Source organism: Mus musculus, chromosome 13, assembly GCF_000001635.26.
Source record: "Mus musculus strain C57BL/6J chromosome 13, GRCm38.p6 C57BL/6J".
NCBI classification, from domain to species: domain Eukaryota; kingdom Metazoa; phylum Chordata; class Mammalia; order Rodentia; family Muridae; genus Mus; species Mus musculus.
Genome location: NC_000079.6, coordinates 60,893,501 through 60,919,417, shown reverse-complemented (window position 1 = coordinate 60,919,417; position 25,917 = coordinate 60,893,501). Strand labels below are relative to the sequence as shown.

General features: G+C 40.1%; 2 protein-coding genes across 5 annotated transcripts; both read left to right on the top strand.

Annotated features, from left to right (window-relative positions):
* Positions 1-14,570: 14,570 nt before the first annotated feature.
* Tpbpb (trophoblast specific protein beta) lies at positions 14,571-18,123 on the top strand. Its single transcript, NM_026429.4, has 5 exons — positions 14,571-14,643; positions 16,772-16,881; positions 17,204-17,323; positions 17,421-17,558; positions 17,855-18,123. Exons 2-5 carry the CDS (start codon positions 16,783-16,785, stop codon positions 17,861-17,863), a joined length of 366 nt encoding a protein of 121 aa, NP_080705.1. The 5' UTR covers positions 14,571-14,643; positions 16,772-16,782; the 3' UTR covers positions 17,864-18,123.
* Positions 18,124-21,483: 3,360 nt separating this feature from the next.
* Positions 21,484-24,067, top strand: Ctla2b (cytotoxic T lymphocyte-associated protein 2 beta). 4 transcript variants are annotated; one of them, XR_382421.3, is made up of 5 exons: positions 21,484-22,083; positions 22,673-22,790; positions 23,058-23,180; positions 23,275-23,473; positions 23,699-24,058. XR_382421.3 is itself a non-coding variant. In NM_007797.1 (5 exons), exons 2-5 carry the CDS (start codon positions 22,704-22,706, stop codon positions 23,705-23,707), a joined length of 342 nt encoding a protein of 113 aa, NP_031823.1. In that variant the 5' UTR covers positions 21,971-22,083; positions 22,673-22,703; the 3' UTR covers positions 23,708-24,067. The 4 variants fall into 4 exon arrangements, 3 of the variants coding, with proteins under 3 accessions (NP_031823.1, NP_001139273.1, XP_011242774.1); NM_007797.1 differs by having other exon boundaries at positions 21,971-22,083; positions 23,275-23,397; positions 23,699-24,067; XM_011244472.1 differs by having other exon boundaries at positions 22,020-22,104; positions 23,275-23,397.
* The last annotated feature ends 1,850 nt before the right edge of the window (positions 24,068-25,917 follow it).

Genomic DNA, 25,917 nt, shown 5'->3' with positions numbered 1-25,917 from the left:
AAATGTTATCCCCTTCCCAGTTTCCCCTCCACAAACCCCCATCACCTCTCCATCCCCTGCCTTTATGAGGGTTCTCCCCCACCACCAATCCCCCACTCCCCCTCAGAGACCTAACATTCTACTACACTGGGCCATGAAGCCTTCACAGGACCAATGGGCTCCCCTCCTATACTGGCTGGTTTTGTGTGTCAACTTGACACAGCTGGAGTTATCACAGAGAAAGGAGCTTCAGTTGAGGAAATGCCTCCATGAGATCCAACTGTAAGGCATTTTCTCAATTAGTGATCAAGGGGGAAAGGCCCCTTGTGGGTGGGACCATCTTGGGGCTGGTAGTCTTGGTTCTATAAGAGAGCAGGCTGAGCAAGCCAGGAGCAAGCAAGCCAGTAAGGAACATCCCTCCGTGGCCTCTGCATCAGCTCCTGCTTTCTGACCTGCTTGAGTTCCAGTCCTGACTTCTTTGGTGATAAACAGCAGTATGGAAGTGTAAATCGAATAAACCCTTTTCTCCCCAATTTGCTTCTGGTCATGGTGTTTGTGCAGGAATAGAAACCCTGACTAAGACACCTCCCATTGATGCCAGATAAGGCAATCCTCTGCTACATATTCAGCTGGAGCTATGGAGCCCCCATGTGTACTCTGTGCTTGGTGGTTTAGTCCCTGGGACTTCTGGGGGGCCAGATTAGTTGATATTTTTGTTCCTCCTAGGAGTTTACAAATCCATTCAGCTCCTTCAGTAATTACCTGAACTCTTCCATTGGGGTCCCTGTGTTCAGTTTGATGGGAAAATAGGAACTGGTTCTTTTAGAAAATCAACAAGATAGATAAATCCTAAACCAAACTAACTAGAGAGCACAGAGAGAGTATCCAAATTAACAAAATCAGAAATGAAAAGGGAGACAACACCAGAAACTGAGGAAATGCAAAAAATTATCAGACCCTACTACAAAAGCCTCAACTCAACAAAAACGGAAAATCTAGATGAAATAGATGAGTTTTCAGACACCAGGCACAAAAGTTAAATCAGGATCAGATAAACCATCTAAACAGTACCATAACCCCTAAAGAAATAGAAGCAGTCATTAAAAGTCTCCCAACCAAAAAATGCCCGGGACCAGATAGATGGCTTTAGTTCAGAATTCTATCAGACCTTCAAAGAAAACATAATATCAATACTTCTTAAACTATCCTATAAGATAGAAACAGAAGGAACACTACCCAGTGTATTCTATGAAGCAATAGTTACACTGAAACCTAAAACACTTCAGACCAATTTTCCCTCATGAATATCGATGCAAAAATAATCAATAAAATTCTTGCAAATTGAATCCAAGAACCCATCAATACAATCATTCACAGTGATCGTGTAGGCTTCATCCCAGGGATGCAGGTATGGCTCAATATATAGAAATCCATCAATGTGATCCACTACACAAACAAACTCAGAGAAAAAAAAAACACATGATGAACTCACTTCATGTACATTATTTTTGAAAGTTTTGGTCAGGAAAGGATGTTTACAGGTATTAAAACACTTGTGATGCTTTCTATGGATAGTCATCATCAATATGGCTGCAGTGGACTTAGTAGTGGTAGACTGTTCTGCTTGCAGGGGATGGTTATGGGACATCACTGTTCCTGGGTGCATTTCAAAAACTACATACTCTGCAGCTTTGTACAAAAACAAGTGCTTAAGGCAATGTAATTTGTAAGAAACTTAGAAAAATCAATTCCAGGACTGTTTGATTAAAGCAGGCTTTATTTAGAACTGGCCAGCCAGTTGTCTCCCCCAAGGTCGGATTTTCAGAAAGCAACCTATCACTGGCTTTTGATGTCTCTTTTAGGGGGAAGGGATAGGGTTGATTAAAAAAAAAAGGTGGGCCCCCCAAGAAAACAATAAACAAAAAAATTGTTGAGGTAATTGGTTGTCAGCTCCAGGACAAAAGAGTGGGGGGACTCGGGACTCAAGACTCCATGTGGGGTAAATAAGTATGATAGAAATCAACTGTTGGGATACTTGGTTGTTAGAAAGGATGCAATAAAAGGAAGTGCAAGGATATGTCACATGGAAGGGGAACAACCAAGGCATCTTAAAAGACTCATTTCTGTAAGGCAAAGGGGCAATCATATATCGAAGACTCAGGAGTTCAGCAAGGCAAAGGGGCCCGCATACATCGTGGGGTCACAAGCTCAACATAAGCAGAAAAACATTGTTTGCCGAATATAGTAGGTTTAGGAAACAGAAACTTAATGTTTTTAAAGGTATGGAAGGTCCCTGTTTTGGTTTTACAAATTCTTTGATGCATGTCTGGTAATATCACTTCTGTGTTATATTGGAGGGCCTTTGGTGGTGCATGAAAATAGTGATTTTTATACATTATACAGTTAGATTAGTGTTTGGCAATGCCTGTTCTCCTGTTGATATCTGAGGATGTGCAGGAGGCACTACTTCTGATTTCTTGCACTGTTTATTTTGAGGTCTTTCTTTGTTAAAGTATCCAGGTTTTTTTGTATCTTAGTTATGAGGTAGATTTTTGCATGTACACTGATTGTTCCTATTTATGTATTTCATACATAATTTATGTATCTCACAACTCTACTCAGTATTGGTACTCTATTTTGTTATGTAAACAATAAAAGCTGTATGCATAGGGAAAATATTTTTTTCTTATTTCCTCCTGAGAAATGAAGACAGTTGTGTCAGGGTGAGACAATTTGAACTATTATTCCAAATATTTATGTAAAGAATGTAAAGAAAGAAGCTATAACCAGACATTATGAAGAGAGTGAGAAATCTTAGAACACTCACTCCTAAGTGGAATGTCCCTTCCCTCAATCCCTTCCCTCAGGGATCAGGAAACCCTGCAAAAAAAGGAGGCACAGAAATATAGTAATGGAGGAAACCAAGAAAACTAAACCCTCTAACCTGATCAAAGCTCATATGAACTCACAGAGACTGAGGCGGCATTTATAGGGCTTGCATGGTCTACACCACACCAAGCCTTTGCACATATGTAATGGCCTCCACTTTAGTGTTTTTATGGAATTCTTGAGTGTTCATGAGTGGGTCTCTACTTCTTTTATCTTTTATTGATCATTTTCCTTTTTTGTTTGTCTTGTCCAACTCCAACATGGTACTTTTTATATTACATTAATATATTTATATTATACTACTTATATTTATTATATTATATTAATCCCTTAGAAGCATGTTTGTTTTCTCATGAGAGAAGGAAAGGGAGTGGATATGGATGGGAGGGGAAGCGGGGAAGAATTGGGAGGTAAAGAGGGAGGGGTAACCAAAGTCAGTATATATTATGTAGAAAAAAATCTATCTCCAATAAATTGGAAACAAAGAAAACATATTTTGTCTTGTAATGTAATCTACCAGGTTGTGTACATGCACTTTTCCACATGAGGAACAGTTCTATCGGTAGAATATCTATTCTAATTTGTGCTTGGGTTCACCTTGTTCAAGTTTTTCCTCCTAATTTGTCAGTCCCAGAGATACAATAAACTGATTTCTAAACTCAAAGTAAAGAAGAAAGAAAATGAGGAAGAAGTTAAGGCTGCAGTGTCTGAAGCAAGTACTTAGAACGTGTATTAGTCTATGTACTGGCTGGTTTTGTGTCAACTTGACACAAGCTGGAGTTATCACAGAGAAAGGAGCCTCCCTTGAGGAAATGCCTCCATGAGATCCAGCAGTAAGGTGTTTACTCAATTAGTGATCCAGGGAGGGAGGGACCATTGTGGGTGGTGCCATCCCTGGACTGGTAGCCCTGGGTTCTATAAGAAAGCAGGCTGAGCAAGGCAGGGAATCAATACAGTAAGCAGCACCCTCCATGGACTCTCCCTCAGCTCCTGCCTCCAAATTCCTTTCCTGTGTGAGTTTCTGTCCTGACTTCTTTGGTGATGAACAGCAATCTGAAAGTGTAAGCTGAATAAACCCTTTCCTCCCCAACTTGCTTCCTGGTCATAGCGTTTTGTACCAGAATACAAACCCTGACTACAACAGACTACATGTGACTAGCTGCTGCTCTGAGGACTAGGGATGGAGACTGAGCAGGATAAGTTTCAGGTATCACATGGGTCTTCTGTACCTATGGCTTCAAATAATATAGCTCTCACTAAGGGCTTAAGACATAGTTGGCTCAGGATTTGTATCAGTGGAACTGAGACCACATTAAAAAAACAAACAAACAAACAAACTTTCTAGTGTTTCTTATCAAACCTGAAACACAGATTAAGGGAATTGCAAGTCTTGTGAGATGTAAGACACTTTTTATTTTGTTTTGTTTTGTTTTGTTTTGTTTTGTTTGTTTTCTTTGGTTTTTCAAAACAGCGTTTCTCTGTGTAGCCATGGTTTTCCTGGAACTGACTCTGTAGACCAGGCTGGCCTCAGACTCAGAAATATGCCTACCTCTGCCTCCCAAGTGCTGGGATTAAAGGCGTGAGCCACCACTGCCCGACGTAAGACACTTTTTAACTGCTTTGTGAACAGCACATTTCTGCTATGACTCATGAATTATTGTCAATAAACTAATTAGAAATAATATTTATTATTTAATTGTTTTATATTTATTTATATACTCTACAAATAACTAATTTATATAAATAGTTGATAAAGAGCATCTATCTAAAAATAAGTGAAAATATATAAACTGAACAAAAGTCTCATAAAAGACAGATTATGAACACAGTTCAGATCACATGATAATTAGGAGGTTCATTGTCAAATATTCATTTTCCCTGAAGGCCCCATAGTAGGCCAAAGATTCTTCAGAGTAGAGGAGTTTTCTAAAGATGATCATAGGAATTTCCTCTAAATTTAAAAAGCTCTTTGCTGGGGATCACTTATTGGTCCTACCACAGACTGCAGACACCATTGTAATGGCCTGAACATCATTTTAGGAAGACCCCAGACTCAGATAGTATGCAAAGACAAAGAGCATTTATTCTTCAGAAATTTCTAGCATGCAAGGGTTACCGTTGTTCAGAATGGCAACCCAGATAGAGACATTGGAATTCCTTTTATAGCAGGACTACTTAATTGTTTCTGTAATAAATAACAGCAGATTTACAAATCTTAAGACACATTCCAAGCAGTTACAGAATGAATTATTCAAAGATCATAAAGAATATATATACCATAGGAACCCAGGTGCAAAAACAGGAGATAGGATATTGACTATGTCTGTCGAAACAAAACTTCAAGGTAGGCTTAGTTACACTTTTGACGTTTCCATGACCCTGCAAGCTAGTAGCAAATGGTGAAAATTAAGCCAGATAATTGCTCCTAGTATATATGCCATGGGCAATCTCTGCTATAACCTCTTATTCAATTTATGAGTGAATTTATGTGAACACACACTCTGAGAGTCATACAAGTACTAAGAACAAAGGACAAAGATAAGTCTCCCACCCCTTCCCTTCCTATACTTCAACTTAGAGCTGTGCAATTCCCGGGGCTGCTTTCTCTAGCCTCCTTCTGTGTCACTTTGAGGTTCCAGCCTTAAAAGGATCCAGTCAGGTGGATTAGCTATGGGAATGAAGTACTTCCCCTAATTTCTTAGTGGAGATAAAATGGGATATGATAAATGAATTCCCCATAATTCCTATCTGCCATTGACGACTCAGGTCCAATTAAGTAAGTTGGGTTAAATAGCTCAAATGACAGAACATTCTACATAAAAGCAAGGGCCGGCTGTAATACTCATCATGTCTAGTTGCACTCAAAATGAGTAGCTTTAAGGTTCACAAGCAATATAGGTTAGAGTAACTCAATTAAATGAGGAATGTGCTACTTTCAAAATCTAAAACAAACTTACTGAGCACTGTGAGTCTTAGTCATTAAAACCCTCACACAGAGCCGGGCTTGGTGGCGCATGCCTTTAATCCCAGCACTCAGGAGGCAGAGGCAGGCGGAGTTCTGAGTTCGAGGCCAGCCTGGTCTACAAAGGGAGTTCCAGGACAGCCAGGGCTATACAGAGAAACTCTGTCTTGAAAAATTTAAAAAAAAAAAAAAGACTCTCACGCAGGCACATTCAAGCAATCATAATTATATTCACTAGGCCACACACCCAAAAGAGTAGAAGTGAGATATGTTAGGGAAAAAGAGTGGGAATGGGAGGTAAGACAGTTTAATGAATGATGGTATGACTAGATATGTTATATGCAGAAAACTGTCAATGAATTGACAGTTAAAATATGAATGGTATTCTACATGTCCATTACAAGCTTACACAGGCAGAAGTCACAAAGTATCCAATGACAATAATAGCAACCATGCCCATTTAACCAATGAGGTAAAGGTCTTCTTTAACAAAAGCATCAAGACAACTAAGAAAACAACACATGAGACCTGGATGGAAAGGAGCTCCTGCTCATCACTTGGCATACATTTGTTAAAGTGACTAGATTACTAAAACTACTAGAAGTTGATTTTCTATCCATGGTCTCTCTGAGGCGGGTCCATGCAGGAGAGCACACAGGCCATAGAAGCAATAGAGCTTCTTGGACAGGGTCTCTTCAGGCCTTCATCCTCAGCCAGGAGGCAGAGCTGATCCTCAGTCCTCTGTGCGCCTTTCCCACTAGGGGAGAGTTTGCTTCCAGGGAGTGCTCTGACCCCCCGGAACTCAAGAGAGAGCTGGTCTCCCAGGAATGCTGACAGAGGATGACACTCACAGGAGGAACAAGCTCCAGCCAGAGACAGCTAGAACATCTAACAGCAGAGATTATCAGATGGTGAAAGGCAAATGTAAGAATCTTAGTAACAGAAACCAAGACTACTCGGCATCATCAGAACCCAGTAATCCCACCACAGCAAGTGCTGGATACGCCAACACACTGGAAAAGCAAGATATGGATGTAAAATCATATCTCATGCTGCTGGTAGAGGATTTTAAGAAGGACATTAGTAATTCAAAAAAATACAGGAGAACACAGCGAAACAGTTAGAAGTCCTTAAAGAGGAAACACAAAAATCCCTTAAAGAATTACAGGAAAACACAAACAAACAGGTGAAGGAATTGAACAAAACCATCCAGGATCTGAAAATGGAAATAGAAACAATAAAGAAATCACAAAGGGAGACCACTCTGAAGATAGAAAACCTAGAAAAGAAGTCAGGAGCCATTGATGCAAGCATAACCAACAGAATACGAGAGATAGAAGAGAGAATCTCAGGTGCAGAAATGCCATAGAAAACATTGACACAACAATCAAAACAATGTTAAATGCAAAAAGATCCTAACACAAAACATCCAGTAAATCCAGGACACAATGAGAAGACCAAACCTAAGGATAATAGGTATAGATGAGAATGAAGACTTTCAACATAAAGGGCCAGTAAATATCTTCAACAAAATTATAGAAGAAAACTTCCCTAACCTAAAGAAAGAGATGCCCATGAACATACAAGAAGCCTACAGAACTCCAAATAGACTGGACCGGAAAAGAAATTCCTCCAGACACATAATAATCAGAACAACAAATGCACTAAATAAAGATAGACTATTAAAAGCAGTAAAGGAAAAAGGTCAAGTACCATATAAAGACAAACCTATTAGAATTACACCAGACTTCTCACCAGAGACTATGAAAGCCAGAAGATCTTGAAAAGATGTCAAACAGATTCTAAGAGAACATAAATGTATGCCCAGGCTAACCCAACAAAACTCTCAATTACCATAGATGGAGAAACCTAAGTATTCCATGACAAAACCAAATACACACAATATCTTTCCATGAATCCAGCCCTTCAAAGGATAATAAAGGAAAAACTCCAACACAAGGAGGGAAACTATGGCCTAGATAAAGCAAGAAAGTAATTCTTCAACAAACCTAAAAGAAGATAGCCACATGAACAAAATCCCAACTCTAACAACAAAAATAAGAGGAAGGAACAATTATTTTTCCTTAATATCTCTAATATCAATGGACTCAATTCTCCAATAAAAAGGCGTAGACTAACAGACTGGCTACATAAACAGGATCCAACATTTTGCTGCATACAGGAAACCCACCTCAGGGGAAAAGACAGACCCTACCTCAGAGTAAAAGGCTGGAAAACAATTTTCCAAGCAAATGGTTTCAAGAAACAAGCTGGAGTAGCCATTCTAATATCAAATAAAATCGACTTTCAACCTAAAGGTATCAAAAAAGACAAGGAGGGGCACTTCATATTCATCAAAGGTAAAATCTACCAAGATGAACTTTCAATTCTGAATATCTATGTTCCAAAAGCAAGGGCATCCACATTCATTAAAGAAACTTTAATAAAGCTCAAAGTACACATTGCACCTCACACTATAATAGTGGGAGTCTCAACACCCCACTCTCACCAATGGACAGATCCTGGAAACACAAACTAAACAGAGACACAGTTAAACTAACAGAAGTTATGAAACAAATGGATTTAACAGATATCTGTATAACACTTTATCCTAAAACAAAAGGATATACCTTCTTCTCAGCACCTCATGGTACCTTATCCAAAATTAACCATATAATTGGTCACAAAACAGGCCTCAATAGATACAAAATATTGAAATAATCCCATGCATCCTATCAGATCACCACGGACTAAGGCTGATCTTCAATAACAACATAAATAATAGAAAGCCAAAATACACGTGGAAGCTGAACACTCTACTCAATATTAACTTGGTCAAGGAAGAAATAAAGAAATAAATTAAAGTCTTTTTAGAGTTTAATGAAAATGAAGCCTGGATGTTTTGGGTTAGAAACTTTTTGCTTTTTGTGTTTTCTTTGACTGTTGTATCAATATTTTCTCTGGTATCTTCTCCACCTGAGATTGTCTCATCTCTTGTATTCTGTTGGTGATGACTTCTATGACTTCTTTTTTTTTTTCAAGATTTTTATTGTCTCTTTTCTAGGTTTTTAAACTCCAGGGTTGTCTCCTTTTGTGATTTCTTTCTTGTGTCTATTTCCATTTTTAGGTCCTGGATGGTTTTGTTCATTTCCTTCACCTGTTTGATTTTGTTTTCCTGTAATGCTTAAGAGATTTTTGTGTTTCCTCTTTAAGGGCTTTTACCTGTTTACCTGTGTTTTCCTGAATTTCTTTAAAGGAGTTATTTATGTCCTTCTTAAAGTCCACTATCATCATCATGAGAAGTGATTTTTACATCCGAATCTTGCTTTTTTGGTGTGTTGGGGTATCCAGGACTTGCAAGGGTGGGAGAATTGGATTCTGATGATGCTAATTAACCTTGGTTTCTGTTGCTTATGTTCTTATCACCTACCTTCTGGTTACATCTCGTGCTACCTGCCCTCGCTATATCTGAGTGGAGCCTGCCCTTCCCGTGATCCTGGTTGTGTCAAAATTCCTCAGAGTCCAGCTGTCTCTGGGATCCTGTGATTCTGGGATTCTGAGATTCTGGGATCCTGAACCCCTGGTGTATTAGAGCTCCTGATAGTCAAGCTGCCTCTGGACACTGAGATCCTGATGTGGCCAAGCTCCTGTGAGCCTGTGATCCTATGATCCTGGGTGAATTAGAGCCCCTTGGAGTGGAGCTTCCTCTGGGTGTTATGGGACTGGCTGTGTAATTCATACCCAAGGTCTGCTCAGGGCACCAGCCCAGACCGGAAGGAACCCATGTCAATGGTAAAGGCAGAGCTCCTGTGTCCCTGGATCCCACTGGTTCGACTTATTTTAAGACCAGTTGTATATTCATTACAGAATGAACTTACAACTTGATCAGATTCTGGCTTTTAAAACACTGGGGATGGGCCGTGTGAATCTGGTAAGTTTCAGAAGCTTTCTGACCTTGTAAATAGCTCTTATTCCCCAAGTTGTGGAGGAAGTTCCAGGAATCCAGTTCCTTAGGTTATCACCTTAGGTTATCACCTAGGATGCTGTGGGATTTTTGGATGGTGTGGTTACTTAGAGTCCCCCATTCTCTGGCAAAAAGTCTTTCATCCAAGCTTAAGTAATCAAACCAAATAAACTCAATAGTTTGATATTCTTAGCTTAGTTATAATCATTTATTTGACCTATCACTGGTACTCCATCAATACAGTAGGCTCTTGTCCTCCTGTCCATAGAAAAAGCACAGAGCATTGGTCCTGATGGCTTCTGAAATATAAGTTGAGTTTTAGCGTCTTCACTGTCAACCTTCCATCTAACAATATCATTTGCTTTCCAAACTGAATTCTAGGATCATGAGAGATCATAGGTAGAGCATAACTCTTGAAGTTATTGGAACTGAGGATTCAGAATCACTCAGAACATGGTCTTTTTTATTAAAGTGTCTACTTCTCTAGTGAATTAGAAGCAAAAGAAAGGGTACTGAATGTCTGTTTAAGAGAAATTAGGTCATAATTTCTTATTAAAATATATCTAGGGATTGAATAATTACTTATTTAAAATATCTAGGTAAACTATATTCAAGAGTAGGCTAGAGCTACAGAAGTCATATTTATGAAGTCCTACAGTAAGAGGAGAGGATGCTTGATGTCACGTATAGATAGATATGCAAATATTATTGCAGGGAGTACATTGTGTCTCAGTAGATTGAGAATTGTTAAGAAGGAAATGATGTCTAGACAGACCTACAGCAATCTTGCTGTTGACCATGTCAGGGGACATAACCTAGGGCAAGGTGGAGAAAGAGACTCTTGATCACGTAGGGAGGATCACGTAGGGAGGACTACATAGGTAAAGACAAAGGTTTATGCTAAACTGACTTAATAGAATTGTTAGAAGAACAGAACTATACAAAGAATTGCACAGACAGGCTTCAAACTAGATTTAGAGACCTTAACTAAGATGATATAAGTATAATTTAATAGAGTTTGTAAAAAACAGGTATCCCAATGACTTACAACAACAATAGTGTCTTACTCTCTCTATCTTAAGCATCCATTACTGTTTTTTTTCTTGTATTGCAAATTCTTTGAATCAAATTAAGACTTTGTGCATATTTGTTAGCATAGAGGAGATGGGCATTGGATCTTCTTTCTCCATCTACATGGAAAGCAACCAAATATTATAATTCCTGAAATATTATACAGAAAAATATTGGTGTTAAATGTTTATGAAATATTATACAGAAAATGATTGGTGAAACATCATGACCAAGGCAACTTATAGAAGGAAGGGTGTGCCTTGGCATATTATTCCAATGGGTTAGAGTTCATAATAAGGGGAGTATCATGGCAGAAGGTGCCAGACTTGACAGTTGGAGCAGTCACTGAAAGCAATCAGAGAGAGCACACTAGAAATGAGTACATGCTCAAAGCCCACATTTAATCATTTAATATCTTTTCTTCAGATAGATAGATAGATAGATAGATAGATAGATAGATAGATAGATAGATAGATAGATAGATAGATAGATGACAGAGAGGGAGAGAGAGAGAGAGAGAAAGAGAGAGAGAGAGAGAGAGAGAGAGATCTGTGTGTGTGTGTGTGTGTCTGTGTGTGTGTCTGTGTATGTGTATTTTGAATTTAGGAGAGGGCATGTGTGTAGAGGTCAGAGGACAGCACACAGGAGCCAGTGGTTTTTTTCCTACTATTGAGTCACTTAACTTCAGGCCACCAGGCTTTGTGGAAGATGCCTTTACCTTGCAAGGTTTATCTTACAGGCCCACTGCTTATATGTTTTAGTGGGCTTCTAAGAGGCTAGTGCCACTGAGCTCTTGACCTACAATACCTAAAATGGGAACTTTTATACAATGTATATGTCACAGAATGAAAGTGACAAATCACATAATGTTTCTGGGTGGTGCCCAAATGAGTCTCAATCAGAAGAATCTATAAATTGATATGTATGAAATATGTAAATTATGATTAAGTTTTGAATGAATAGTGAAAATATTCATTGAAAACATTGTGGAAGTGGTAAGGTAGTTGTTTTTCTTGAAAAGAATTTCTATAATGAATGTGTGAGATACAGATATAGGTATATATAAAGATAAATAGCTATATAGATATATAGATGTATAACTATGTACATAGATACATACATGCATGCATACATACAAACATGATAGATAGATACCTATACAGATATATATATAGATTACATAGATGATAGATAGATAGATAGATAGATAGATAGATAGATAGATAGATAGATAGATAGAGACTGTCTTAGTTAGGGTTTTACTGCTGTGAACAGACACCATGACCAAGGCAAATCTTATAAAAACAACATTTAATTGGGGCTGGCTTACAGGTTCAGAGGTTCAGTCCATTATCTTCAAGGTGGGAGAATGGCAGTATCCAGGCAGGCATGGCGCAGGCAGAGCTGAGGGTTCTATGTCTTCATCCAAAGGCTGCTGGTGGAAGACTGACTTCCAGGCAACTAGGGTGAGGATCTTATGCCCACACCCACAGTGACACACCTACTCCAACCTGGCCACACCTCCAAATGGTGCCACTCCCTGGTCCAAGAATATACAAACCATCACAGAGACATAGAGACAGAGAGACAGAGACATAGAGACATAGATATAAACAGAGACCTAGAAATAGACATAGATGTAGACATAGATATATAGATATATATGTGTGTGTAGGTGTGTGTGTTTATGCTATTGATAAAAGTACAATGATTTGGAACATTTCTGAGCCTTTTTTAATAGAAAATAGATTCTTCTCTCATACAATAAACCCCACCACAATGACACTTCTCCTCATTCCTCCCAGGTTCTCTCCACCATTCCTCTGCCCCAGATCCGCTTCTCCACCATTTCGCTTCAGAAAAGATCCAGACTCCAAGAGCTGACAGTCAGACAGGACAAAACACAGCACAGTAAGACCAGCCAAAAGCCTCCATATTGAGGCTGGACAAGGTAACCTAATAAGAGGAGAAATAGACCCAAAGCAGGCAAAGGAGTCAGAGATACACTTGCTTCCACTGTTGAGAGTCTTACAAGAACACCAAGCTGACGGCCATAACTTATTAATACAGAAGGCTCCATGCATGCTTGCTGCTTCCATCTCTGTGAGCCCACATTAGCCCTACTTACTTGATTCAATGGGCCATGTTCCCCTGGTTGCAAATCTTCGATTGTACTAGTCAGAGATTATGTTTATGTACCTGTGTTTTCTTCTACCTGAAACACTCTTACATTCTCCTTGTTTTACATTTTAACATTGAAGTTTAAGAAGTGTCCTAACTTAAACCTCAAGATGAACATGGGATTTCCATAAGGAAAACCCAGAAAGAGTCCTGAAGAAATTTCCATATTTCTCATTTCCCTTTATGCATTTATCAGCAAAGTCCTTTAGTAAATGATTCATATATCACAAATCTATCACTAAAGACATGAGAGGATAAAGTATTTCTGAGTGAGGAGACTGGGAGGAAGCATCAGCAATGGAAGTATCTTAGGGACCTTCTTCTAGGCATTTCATCCCTGGTCCCATCTAAGGATTTGCCCTTGACAATCTATTCTTTGTTTCAAAACAGCCTTACCCTAACTATTGTCTTTTTTATTAGCACTACTACTACTACTACTACTACTACTACTACTACTACTACTACTATTATTATTATTATTATTATTATTATTATTATTATTATTATTTAATCCTCTTTTATAGTCCAGTCTTCATTCCCCTCCTGGTCTGTCCCATGACCACTCCCCATTCCCTACCTCTTCCCCTCATCTCCAAGAGGATGTCCCCACCACCCCACCCTCACCAAACCAGACCTCCCAACTCCCTGGGGCCTCAAATCTCTTCACAGCTAGGTGCATCTTCTTTCACTTAGGCCAGTTCAGGCAGTCCTCTGCTGTGTATGTGCCAGGGGCCTCATATCAGCTGGTGTATGCTGTCTGTTTGGCAGCTCCATGTCTGAGAGATCTCAGGGGTCCAGCTCAGTTTAGACTGCTGGTCTTCTCATGGGGTCACTCAGCTATTTCCACTTTTTCTAAGCAACTTTTATTTAACTTTGTTTTACATTTATGTGTGTTTTACCTGTTTCATTTATGTGTCTAGTTCTCAAAGAGGCAAAACAATAGGACATTGTATTCCCTGAAACTTTAAATACAGTTGGGAGCTCCAAGAGAGTCCTGGGAATTAAATTCAGGTCTTCTACAAGATCAGTAAGTGCTATTAACTACAAAAACCACTTCTCTATCCCCTTCTCTATGTGAGACCCACCTGGATAAACTCAGACAGTGGGGAAGTATCATGAGGTCTGTATTTCAAGAGACATTAGGCTTGAATATGCTGATTCACACTGCTCCAGGGTGTTTCTTCCTCCAAGTCAAAACAATTGTTAGACTGAAAAGCTACATAAAGTTACCTAGAACCACTTCTTCTTCGGCAGCCCACAAAGCACAATATCAGGGTACTAAATGAGCCAAGGACCTCAACATTCATTTCCAACCTTCCTCTAAAACTGACTCATGCAAATCTCTCCCATAGTCCAATGCAGCAATCCACACTTCATCCTTCAATTTCATTAATGCCTGGAGTCCTAGAGCCTGGGGCCCAATGGTGTCATCAACACAACCAATCATAAAAACATTAGTACTTATGGGTGGTGCTTAGTAGCCAGAAATTAGGGATTTAAAGACTGAATGGTGTGCGGCTCAGCTAGATTCTGGATCTCCAGGGACCTCTGAAGAGCTGAACCACTGGAGTGCCCAGCACAGCATTGGACATCACAGGTAAGGCCCTGACTCTGCCAGAGCAGATTGGGAACTTATGGAGTGCTCTGGAGAAACTCCCTGGAGAATGAGGCCCAAGAGAAAATCTGACCATCAGGAGCCTTGGTGTAGAGAAGCAAGGAGGATGAGTGGAAGATCCAAAGAAAAACCAGTCCCCTCAAGCATGCAACTTTGTGCTAGATCCCATTGAGTGTAAGTCTGAGCCTGGTCACAGGGAGTGCCAGTTGGTGCCCTGAACAATGGCAGCAGCCACACCCAGTACTTCCCACTTAGGATCACTTTTTCCCATACCAAGAAAATTTGAATCCTCTGTGCAGAAGGAATACCAGGCAGCATGCTCCTGACTTGGTGTCTTCTAGGGGAGTAAAACAGAAGACCTAGAAAATCTTGAGCTGAGAATCCTGGGAGTGGTCTACTTTATATCTGACTGCATGACCTTGTGAACCTCTTTTTCTCTGTGGCAGTGAGTGGAGACTCAGGAGCCACAGTAACAGTGGAGGGTCAGAGGGATCAGTCATTGCTGTCACTCCTGCATTCTCCAAGAAGGACAGACGACTAGACTGTTATCACTCAAGAGGGGAGAGTTCAAGACATGGTAGCTCCTGCTGTGTAATAAGGAAGAAGATGATGTTCAATGTCTCTCACCTTTTGAAGTCTCATTAGTCTTTATAAATACTAGACCAGATCTTCGTTAAGTCCTCTGTTACAGCAATAGCTTTTGGAATCATGATGTACATGAACATCTCTCTGAAAACTGAAGCTCACACTAATTAGCTATTTCCATCACTAGAACTATGAACAACTACTAACAAATACTTCAATATATTTTCTGAAACTAAACCACATCCATAGATTTCCACAATGTTTAGATAAATACTTGGAAAAGTTCAATCAGTCCTTAACTACCATGGGTGCCTTGATTTCTCAGTTTAAAAAAATAGTAGCCTTTCATCTCAGCTCCAAAGTTTGTCTCTGTAACTCCTTCCATGGGTGTTTTGTTCCCAATTCTAAGGAGGGGCATAGTGTCCACACTTCAGTCTTCATTCTTCTTGAGTTTCATGTGTTTAGCAAATTATATCTTATATCTTGGTTATCCTAGGTTTCGGGCTAATATCCACTTATCAGTGAGTACATATTGTGTGAGTTCCTTTGTGATTGTGTTACCTCACTCAGGATGATGCCCTCCAGGTCCATCCATTTGGCTAGGAATTTCATAAATTCATTCTTTTTAATAGCTGAGTAGTACTCCATTGTGTAGATGTACCACATTTTCTGTATCCATTCCTCTGTTGAGGGGCATCTGGGTTCTTTCCAGCTTCTGGCTATTATAAATAAGCCTGCTATGAACATAGTGGAGCATGTGTCCTTCTTACCAGTTGGGGCATCTTCTGGATATATGCCCAGGAGAGGTATTGCTGGATCCTCCAGTAGTACTATATCCAATTTTCTGAGGAACCGCCAGACTGATTTCCAGAGTGGTTGTACAAGCCTGCAATCCCACCAACAATGGAGGAGTGTTCCTCTTTCTCCACATCCACGCCAGCATCTGCTGTCTCCTGAATTTTTTATCTTAGCCATTCTGACTGGTGTGAGCCAGGGATCCACCCCATAATCAGCATCCAAACACTGACACCATTGCATACACTAGCAAGATTTTATCGAAAGGACCCAGATGTAGCTGTCTCTTGTGAGACTATGCCGGGGCCTAGCAAACACAGAAGTGGATGCCCACAGTCAGCTAATGGATGGATCACAGGGCTCCCAATGGAGGAGCTAGAGAAAGTAGCCAAGGAGCTAAAGGGATCTGCAACCCTATAGATGGAACAACATTATGAACTAACCAGTACCCCGGAGCTCTTGACTCTAGCTGCATATGTATCAAAAGATGGCCTAGTCGGCCATCACTGGAAAGAGAGGCCCATTGGACACGCAAACTTTATATGCCCCAGTACAGGGGAACGCCAGGGCCAAAAAGGGGGAGTGGGTGGGTAGGGGAGTGGGGGTGGGTGGGTATGGGGGACTTTTGGTATAGCATTGGAAATGTAAATGATCTAAATACCTAATATAAAATGGAAAAAAAATAGTAGCTTTGAAATATTTAGACAGAGATTTATCCTTTTTCCTCTAGGTACTTGAGACATGACTCCTACAGTCTTCTTGGTCATCCTGTGCCTGGGTGTGGCCTCAGCTGCTATAATCCCTGAACCAACTTTGGATACTGAAGTGCAAGAGCAGAAGGTAACATATGAGGAAACTGACAGGGTGGTTGGTCACATGGGGACTGTCCAAAGGGATCTCAAGGAGAATAGTCCTTGCTATTAGGAGTATAAAGGCATAAAAGAGGTCATAGGGGACAACCATGACCAAGAAGTTGATTAAAGTTGTATACTATGAACACAAGGAAGCCGACATTTCCAAAATGAAGAGTGCACAGAAAGGCTAGCTATAGTGTACAGATCCCTCTCCATTGCTCCTCTTCACCTCTCACAGCAAATATACTTGGTTGACTTGAGGGTAGAGTTAATATGAAGGAAATGCTGTCACATATGTTCATTTCTAGGATAAAGAAGGACTCAAAAAAGCAACGTGGAATGAGTTTGTCATGAAACTGAACAATAGCAAAAATGACCAGGAGAAGGATGGCATCGACATAGAATTGAGAGTCTTCTTTGGTCAGCTGGTAAGTGTGATTTGGACAGCTTAAATCTATTTCTTCACTTCAGATCTTTACAGTTAGTCTGTTGGTTTTCAACATTTTATTTGCTTTTCCCATGAAGACTGATGAAGAACTAATGAAAATAATGACTAACATTTTCCACCCAATGTTGGAAGAGGAGAAAACACAGCCAGTTGTTGATGACCCTGAATTTGAGGATTACACAGAGAGTGGCGATGGGTTTTTTGTACCAAATCAGGTATGACAGTGTTACATTCCCACATGGAAGCCAAGAAGGAACTGAAGCCCTCATTTATATCAGCTGTGGAACAACATGCAGTCCACTGTCTAAGTGTTCTGCTCCATGCAATGTGGCTGGAGTTGATATGTGGTTGTAGGTGACTACCTTCCCTTCTTGCTCATGGTACATGTACTGCTTGCTGAGCTTTAGACATGGCTAGTGCCCTTGAAAGGCATACATTCCAGGAGATACTATGATAAAGCCACTGAGCTACATTTTTTTTGTAATTGATGCGACATGTGCTTTCCTTCCAGCCACAGTAACATAGACAGCAGTATGAAGTTAGGCAACGAGTGAAACAGCCACTGTGCTGTTGTCTAACAGATGTCTGCCCCAATATGTGAACTGCCTTATGGTGAAAAAGAAGATCTGAACTGGGACAAGGGCAAGCATAAAACAGCAGGGGCCTCCCCAACTCAGTAGCCCCTGACAAGTGGGATCCTGCACTCAAGTCCCTTAAATCCATACTATGATATCAACTCCAAAGCATGTTCACACTAATAAAAACTTACCATTACCTTAACTCAGGCTCTCAACTCATTTATATAATGATCTTCAGAATAATTTTAAATTTAAAATTTAAAAAGAAGATTCAAGTCTATATCTTTAAAATAAAACTATTTAAAAGGCAGTGTCCTGGTTTCTTTCTGGTTTTGTGGAGGCAAATTTTTTAGGTGGCTAACACATAGTTCTGTGTGAAGGCATAATTGACTGTGTGCTGGTGTTCAGAGAAGAGTGTGAGTGGTCGTTTCAATATAGAATCAGTATTCCATCCTTAATTATGTTTTGTTTCCAGGGCTTTAGGTGCACACTCTTGATAATGATCTGAAAGTCTATATGAAAATGTCTGGTATTCAATGATTTTAATTCACAGGAATTTGATAGGTTAAAAATTGTTTGAAAAAATTCAGTGCAAAGTGATGGCTCCTTATTCTGTTAGGCATCACTGCACCTGTGCAGGGAACCTCTTTCTACTTCATTTTATGAGGTTCTAATTACATCATTTGCCCATTTCTTTCCCTCCCCACAAACCCTCTCACATACCTCTTCTTTCTCTCTCCCCGATTCACTGCCTCTTTTTTTAATTAATTGTTGTTTCATGTATTCCAAAGTATGTAAAAGCAAAGTGCTAAAGTCAGTATATAATGGTAATTGTATATATGTTTTTTTTTTCTTTCCATTTTTTATTAGGTATTTAGCTCATTTACATTTCCAATGCTATACCAAAAGTCCCCCATACCCACCCACCCCCACTCCCCTACCCGCCCACTCCCCCTTTTTGGCCCTGGCGTTCCCCTGTTCTGGGGCATATAAAGTTTGTGTGTCCAATGGGCCTCTCTTTCCAGTGATGGCCGACTAGGCCATCTTTTGATACATATGCAGCTAGAGTCAAGAGCTCCGGGGTACTGGTTAGTTCATAATGTTGATCCACCTATAGGGTTGCAGATCCCTTTAGCTCCTTGGGTACTTTCTCTAGCTCCTCCATTGGGAGCCCTGTGATCCATCCATTAGCTGACTGTGGGCATCCACTTCTGTGTTTGCTAGGCCCCGGCATAGTCTCACAAGAGACAGCTACATCTGGGTCCTTTCGATAAAATCTTGCTAGTGTATGCAATGGTGTCAGCGTTTGGATGCTGATTATGGGGTGGATCCCTGGATAAGGCAGTCTCTACATGGTCCATCCTTTCATCTCAGCTCCAAACTTTGTCTCTGTAACTCCTTCCAAGGGTGTTTTGTTCCCACTTCTAAGGAGGGGCATAGTGTCCACACTTCAGTCTTCATTTTTCTTGAGTTTCATGTGTTTAGGGAATTGTATCTTATATCTTGGGTATCCTAGGTTTTGGGCTAATATCCACTTATCAGTGAGTACATATTGTGTGAGTTCCTTTGTGAATGTGTTACCTCACTCAGGATGATGTATATATGTTTTCAAATCTGGCTTTTGTTATCGAACAACTAATTGTTGAGTTCTTTTCTAGGAAAAAATATTTTTTCACAGTATTCCTGAGTTGCCAGAACTTATATGATGTATTCTAATAAGTATACAATCACTAATGTGAGAATAGGAATAGTATTTATAATTAAATTATTATCAAATATTACAAAACATAGCAGAATTCTTGTATCTATTGGGCGGTAAGATGGTGTCTTGTCTCCCAAGGCTCAAGATTCCCTAAGTCTGTGTGTTGAGTCAGATTAGACATACTGAAAAGGTTTTCAAGATCTGTGAAGAATTGTGTTAGAATTTTGATGGAGATTGCACTGAGTCAGTAGCGTGCTTTTGATGGGATAACCATTCTCACTATACAAATCCAAGCCAATCCATTAGCATAGCACATTTTTTCATCTTTCAATGTCTTCTTGAATTTCGTCAACAATTGATGATTTTGATGATTTCCTGCCACCTACTCCTTTTGGGATTATATCTTCTTTTTATTCTAGAACTTTCAGGAGTAATATTTAATTATTAGAATAAGATTGTTTCGGGAAATATCTAGAGCTAGCCCCTGTGCCAGGTGATCTCACTCACTTGGTCTCTTGGCCCACCAACTAGACAGCCCTGCTAGACCACATAGCTCCCAAAAGGCAGTCTCATATACAGGGACCCCCAAGTTCCTCTAGCTTTCATGTGATACCCCGTGCCCTCCTGGTTAGCCATCTCAACATCTAATTACCCCCCTGGAATCAAGACTCTTAATGCTTAATTAGCCAATCAGATTTATGTACCAATAATGACACAATTTACAAGATGCCAAGAGCCAAATGATAATGATAAAGCTTTAGCACAGTTATTCTAGCCTTTTGATAACACCATGTCAGCCTCCATTCTGGTTCTCCCTCTCCTCCTCAGACCTCTCTCTGTGTCTTCTAAACTCCTCACTCTGCTTCCCTTCTCCTGTCCAATCACAAGCCTCCCACTGCCCTAATGTTATTGGACAGGGAAAATTCTGCAAAATAAGATCACTCAAATTTTTATGTAAGCACGTAGCTATATGAGCTTAGTTCTCTTAGACCCACCTTCATTTGTGTTCCATAACTTTGGATATGTAATGTAATTAATTTAAATCTGACAATGTTTTGATCTCTTTCTGATTTCTATCTTGACCCAATTTTATTCACTGGAAATTTTTTCGTTTCCATGTGTTTATAAGCTTTCTGTTGCTTTTGATATCCAGCGTTACTCCACAGTGCTCAGAAAGGATGGAGGTGTTATTTCAATTTTTTGTACATCAGTTGAGAATTCCTTTGTGTCCAAGTATATGATAGGTTTTGAATAATGTTCCATGGGTAACTTAAAGAATGTAGCAGAAAATGTGAACCAAAGACTACCACAACTTGACCACAAATGTGAAGAGATTTCTTTCATTTGAATTGTAATGTAGAACTAAGCTGAATTGCTACTATCTGTGTATATCAATTCTCTGCTTAGATTTTTATCCAGTTTGACTTGGGGGAGCATATGCATTTTTTTAGAAAAGTATTATCTATCCATCCAATTCTTTCTGTAATACACATTCAATAATCTTCAAATCTCAATTATATGACAGACAAGAATTTGGTACAACTCTGGAGAACATCAGAGGAAAATGGCCATGCATCTACTGATTTACCTTTTATATGTTATAGCAAAATGGAAACAAACTTCTGATCACATGTAGAAATTTGTATCCTCTGTATTTGCGCAGCCCAAGGCCACTGTAGTCTTTTCTGACTTTTGTTAAGTCTGCTTTTTAATCATAGGCCCAACTATGCTTGTGAGAGTAATAGAGAAATCCACACAGCAATTAACTCATGTTCAGTCAAACCCTGCAGTTGTCCCATCAAACCCTGCAGGCCATAGAGCTTTGTATGCATCAGGCATTTGTTGTTGCGTTCAGACAACTCTAGCATTTTTCACAAACACTGTGAATTCCTGAGTTGAGACACTGACATTCCAGGTAAGTGATGAGTGTTTCAGACTACTCTGTCTATGAGTGGTTGTTTCACCTTCTCTGAAAGTGCTTCTGTCTGTCTTGGGCTGCGTTTCTAACAAGACAGACACAGACAGGTACGCACTGCTTGATGCTCTCTCTACAGATGCAGAATCTGATGTAGGACTGTGAGACACTGTAGCTCTCCCCACTGACTTCATCTTGCCATAATTGTGTTCTCTAACAATTGTTAACTCTAGAGAACCAGACATCCTGTGAGTCTTGGCATTGTCAGAGAAGTCTCATGCTTCCTGTATGACTCAGCCTAGTCCTTGCGTCTGGTCAGTCTCTAGATGTTTTCCTGTCTGTAGTTGTGAAGCTGGCTTGTGACGTCTGCTCTGTGGGCCAGGCCGAGGCTTCAGGAAAGAACTAGCAGTGCTCCAGGAAGGAAAAGGTGGAGCCACAGGCTGCTCTCCTCATGCACCACTAGCCTCCTCTGTCAGTTGCTCTTCAGAGGCCCTGGACAACAAAGTTCTGGTTTCTATCTGTGAACAGAAGCTGCAGCACTTCAGGTGAGAGCAGAGAAAAGCAAGGTACACAGGCCCCCTACCTGCTAACTCATTTTCAACAAACTTCCTCACAGCTCTACTCTGGTTACCTGAGACATCTCCTATTTCGTAGGTTTTATTCACTGTTTTGTTTTTGCTTTGTTTTCTTGTTTGTCTGTCTCTTAATTTTTTTTTTTTTTTTTTTTTGGTTTTTTTCGAGACAGGGTTTCTCTGTGTAGCCCTGGCTGTCCTGGCACTCACTTTGTAGACCAGGCTGGCCTCGAACTCAGAAATCCGCCTGCCTCTGCCTCCCGAGTGCTGGGATTAAAGGCGTGCGCCACCACGCCCGGCTTCTTAATTTTTTATGATGATAATAGGATTACATTTTTTTCTCCTCCTTTTTCTGCCTCACATTCTCAGACATGCCTTTTCTGATACTTTTTAAATTCTGTTCTCTTTTTTTACTCATTGTTATTACATACATACATGCACATACATATATATTGCTAAATAGAGCTTAGACAGTATGTATAACATTACTTGCATTTACCTTTTGGGTCTGACCATAGTATTGGACAACAACTCATTGTCTATGTTTTGGGAACCCAAATAGTGCTGTCTTCCTGCTCATCCTCTGCTTGGGAATGATGTCAGCTGCTCCATCCCCTGATCCAAGTTTGGATAATGAGTGGAAAGAATGGAAGACAACATTTGCAAAAGCCTACAGTCTGGTTGGTAAAATGGGCACAGTCTAGAGGGATCTCAGAAAGAAGGACTCTTGCTGTTGGGAGTCTGTGGGCATAAATATGGCCATAAAGACAAGCCATCACTAAGGACTTGCCTAAAGACATGCATTATGAACCCATACTGGGTAAGGAGAATGGCTGACAACAGTGTCATGAGACCACATGCTTTGGCTCTTCTTTCTCTACATACCATTTCCTCAGCTTGTGTGTGGTGTTAAGATGAGAAATGCTATCTGTTGTACTCATTTTCAGGATGAAGAAAGACACAGAAGACTCATGTGGGAGGAGAATAAGAAGAAAATTGAGGCACACAATGCAGACTATGAGCGGGGCAAGACCAGCTTCTACATGGGCCTGAATCAATTTAGTGACTTGGTGAGTGAGACACTGATTGTTAATTCTGTTTCTTCACTCCGTTTCCTTACAGTTAGTCTCTTGGTTTTAATGTATTGTTTGCTTATATATGAAGACTCCAGAAGAATTCAGGACAAATTGCTGTGGAAGCTCAATGTGTAGAGGAGAAATGGCTCCTGATTTGCCTGAATATGAAGATTTGGGAAAGAACAGCTATCTGACACCTGGAAGGGCTCAGGTATAACAGAGTCACACTCCCACCCTCAGCTGCCCACAGAAAGCTGAGAAGGAACTGAAGTCCTCACTTGCTTCAGGTGTGAAACAACATGCAGTTCACTGTTTGACTAAGTGTTCAGCTCTTTGAAATGTGGGGAGAGTTTTTACTGTGTTGTGGCTGACAACCTTTTCTTCCTGATTGATATACTGTATTTTGGCATTGAACATTGTGAACATGAAGGCAATATATGTCAGAGTAGTATTGTGACAAAGCCACTGTACTGCAGCCATTCTAATTAATGTGATGTGTGCTTTTATTCCAGCCAGAGTAACAGTTGTGGCTTGACTGGTAACAATATCATAGTCTAGGAGTGAAGCAAGCACTCTGCATTGTCTTGGGAGTCTTCTGTCTCCTGGTATGGGAGGAATGATGCTGTAGAGGCTCAACAGCAGGAAGCAGCCCATCACAGTGTCCAGCATGTGCTGTGTGATATGCAAAACTGAACTCATATAAGATCAACACTGTGGTGTGAACTCTGAGGCACAGTCATACTGAGAAATCATTGCCAATTTTTAGCTCTGAAGTTCCTTAAATGATTCTCACAAGGATCTTTAGTTTTCACTTTAATAAGATGAATATATGCCATGATGTCTTCAAATTAAAGCTAGATATTAAATTAGTACTCTGCTTCTTTCTGGTTTGGTTTATGTGTACAGACACACAGTTCTGCTTGAAGGTATAACTGCCTGTTGCATGGTGTTCTAAAAGAGAGAGTGCATGGCTCTCTCATTACGAAGGCAGGTTTGTCTCCTGGGTTGAGCTTGTTTCAAGGGTTTTGGAGCCTACTTTTGATAATCATTTGAAAACCTATATTTAATTTTCTGTGAATCCCAATCATTAATTCCCATGAATTCACAAAGTATCACTGGCAACCGGAAAGTAGCTTAGTACAGTGGTGTCACCTCTGTATTATTTATGAAGACTCCAGAAGAATACAGGACAAATTGCTGTGGAAGCTCAATGTGTGTCCCTCTACTCTGATCCTCAGCCATGAATCTCATTTTATATGGACATACCATACCAGTGCTTTGTACTGTGTACTATGACTACATAGAACCCATCTACAGGGTGAGATTTGTGATCACTGAAGTGTAGTCTATGCTCCAGTGACCCACAACCCAACAGAGCCCTGTCATGCAAAATAGTACACAGCCATCTCTTGCTGCATAGTGTTTCAGTACAAACCTCAAAAGTCATCATATTTCCAGAAGTGTTCAAACCTCCTAAGCTTAATCTTTTTCTTAGACCATTAACTGTGACTACCTGCAAAATTAAACAAATAATACCACATTGTAGACTTCCAACAAACAAATGCATGGAGTATGAATTTCCATTCCAAAGTGGAATTATGGGGACATAGGAAGGAATGGCAAGTCCAAAACAAGACAAGTACACATAGGGAAAAGGATCATATACTAAATATCATTGCTGACTCAGACAGCTACGTGTCTAAGCTATGATCCCTGTTGACCATGCAGACTCTCTCTTTGGCTGACTCTTTCCATATGTTTAGATTTCTTTGGTGGATATCCACAGTTCAGGCCTTAACAGCTCCTGTGAACTCCATTGCAAGTTAGAGTTCATCTTCCAACTTCAATGAGGGGCCCGTCAAAGCTGGCTTAAAGGTGCTGTGACCTGAGAACAAGTGACCAACCTCAGTGTCTCTCTGAATCCATACCTCACCAAATTTGGATTCTTCATTTCTATAGCATCAGTTTATCACAAATGCACTGCTTGATTTTCAGCCACCATAGGGTAAAGCTTAGCACTTTTGGATCTTAAATCCATCACCTTCTGTGTGCTGATATTAAGGACTCAATTCCCTCAAGTGTAGTTTTCACAGATCGATGTAAAAGTGCCACAACCAACCCACCCAAATTCTCAACATGACCTTTGCAAAGACACATGGATAGTTACAAGAAAATAGAATATTTATTAAATGAGAAATAGCCAAGTTCTTGTAGGTGCATTAGAATGTAGACTAGAAGTATCCAGTCACGCCTCTCCACTGCAGCCATATTGGTGATGATTTTCCACACAGAACACCCAAAGCATTTTAATTGCTGTAAACATGCTTTGCTGACCAAAACATTGAACAATAATGCACATAAAAAGGTAAGGATTCAAAGCCTTTGTGATTTAAATCTCAAATGCATGTTATTTAATGGAATCACTAGAAGTTATTAGCAAATTAGAGTTTTTAATTCTTCTTGTAACCAAAACAATCTTAGTGCAATTCTGTACTACGTGTTTTTAGGGAGAAGAGTGAGGCAAGCATCTCAGGTGGAGGTCAGCACAGTAAGTTTTAAAGGTTATTGTAGGACCTTATTCCTGATATCCTGACATTACAAATAGCCAGCTGTGATGGTACCTTCCACACAATGTCCTAATTGACATATCCTAAAGTGGGGATTTAAGGAGCCTGTCCTCCCTCTCTACTTCCATGTCCTCAGTACTTCACAGAACCTCCTAGTGGATCCA

Coding starts and splice junctions, on each gene's coding strand:
- Tpbpb (NM_026429.4), top strand. CDS start 16,783: ATGACTCCTACAGTCTTCTTGGTCATCCTGTGCCTGGGTGTGGCCTCA. Junction 16,882..17,203: donor CTGAAGTGCAAGAGCAGAAG/GTAACATATGAG, acceptor GTTCATTTCTAG/GATAAAGAAGGACTCAAAAA. Junction 17,324..17,420: donor GAGTCTTCTTTGGTCAGCTG/GTAAGTGTGATT, acceptor TTTCCCATGAAG/ACTGATGAAGAACTAATGAA.
- Ctla2b (NM_007797.1), top strand. CDS start 22,704: ATGATGTCAGCTGCTCCATCCCCTGATCCAAGTTTGGATAATGAGTGG. Junction 22,791..23,057: donor TTGCAAAAGCCTACAGTCTG/GTTGGTAAAATG, acceptor ACTCATTTTCAG/GATGAAGAAAGACACAGAAG. Junction 23,181..23,274: donor TGAATCAATTTAGTGACTTG/GTGAGTGAGACA, acceptor TTATATATGAAG/ACTCCAGAAGAATTCAGGAC.